This window comes from Buceros rhinoceros, unplaced genomic scaffold, assembly GCF_000710305.1.
Source record: "Buceros rhinoceros silvestris isolate BGI_N320 unplaced genomic scaffold, ASM71030v1 scaffold25502, whole genome shotgun sequence".
Classification (NCBI taxonomy): domain Eukaryota; kingdom Metazoa; phylum Chordata; class Aves; order Bucerotiformes; family Bucerotidae; genus Buceros; species Buceros rhinoceros.
In genome coordinates this window covers 27,814-29,053 of record NW_010401034.1, presented here as the reverse complement: position 1 = coordinate 29,053, position 1,240 = coordinate 27,814, and the positions used below count along the sequence as shown (strand labels likewise).

At 41.6% G+C, this 1,240-nt stretch overlaps 1 protein-coding gene across 1 annotated transcript in view; it reads right to left on the bottom strand.

Annotated features, from left to right (window-relative positions):
* Nucleotides 1–484: 484 nt before the first annotated feature.
* SLC22A15 (solute carrier family 22, member 15) overlaps nt 485–1,240 on the bottom strand; it is a gene marked incomplete at its 3' end in the record, with an annotated part of 16,169 nt that continues 15,413 nt past the window's right edge. The window contains exon 11 of the mRNA XM_010132141.1: nt 485–673. Within this exon, the coding sequence (XP_010130443.1) occupies nt 485–673 (189 nt within the window). The remainder of the gene's footprint in view (nt 674–1,240) is intronic.

The window sequence follows — 1,240 nt, the reverse complement described above, 5'->3', positions numbered from 1 at the left end:
ATTTCCCAGAACGAACAGTGGGACGGATCTCAGAGGTTAGTTTAGTTTTAACCCACTTCAAGTCTTTCTAGAATAGATCTAACAATTGGTATTGCAGAAGTACAGTGTGCTGCCTTTGAGAACAACCCTTCACATACAGGCTTCTGTTTAACAGCTAAAGCTTCTCAAACTTCAGTGGTCAGCTTCTCATGAAGCATGCTGCAGTAATCCATCTTGGATATTAGAGAGGCATAGATACCTCTGAGTCCCAAAAGAAAAGACAGTAAAGCTTTTGGCCTTGAAGGGGTGAATTAACCCAGCTATGTTTCAGCCAGCATTTCCAGACATTTCAGACATGATGGTAAGGTTACTAAACTATCGTCTGTATCTCCTTGGGGCCTATCCTCCACAAGCCAAGAATCACTGTCCTAATCTATTTAGAGTGGCATATTCAAGCTGACAGCTGAAATAAACAGAAAAGTACTAGGAGAAAACATGAATATACCTGTGAGCCATCTAGGGCTTGCAATGACATGGCTTCATCACCCAGCCTCCAGTACGAGCATACCTGCAGGTCTGAAATAGTTTCCAGTAGAGGGCTGTTTAAGGTCTCTGGCAACAATAAACTTAAGAGCCCAGACAAAAGACCGGTTGCTCCAAACACAATGTAAGGCAGAGACCACTGTACAGATTTCTGGAAAAAAGAACAGAGAGGGTATGTTGAAATTGGTTTCCTCTAGTTCATACTGCACACTAAAGCACTTAACCTTTATAACTATTCCACCTGGCAAGTATTTGTGTTCATATTTAGTACAGAAGGTACCAATCCTGCTGGGTTTTTTTTAAACCAATATTGTCAATTGTATCTTATCAACAGCAGTATATCCACACAGATTTGGGGGATGGACTTTGGGAGAAATGCCTGCTGAATTTATACTCAGTCTTGTCCATAATGTACGTACTTGTTAACAAATGCAACATCACTTCATAGTAGCAAAGAGATACCACAGAATCAGAGACATGCTGGTTGGAAGAGATCTCTTGAGGTCATCTAGGCCAACCACTTACTCTGGGCATGACTACAGCCGACACTAAACCAGGTCTATCATTGCTTTATGTAACCAAGTATTGAAAAAAATCCAAGGATGGAGTTTCCTCCTCCCGTGATAGTCCCACGGCTGCACTAATCTTCTTAAAAAGAGTTATTTCTCAAATTTCCTATCTAACCCCCAAGCCAAAACTTGTGGCCATTGACCCCTGC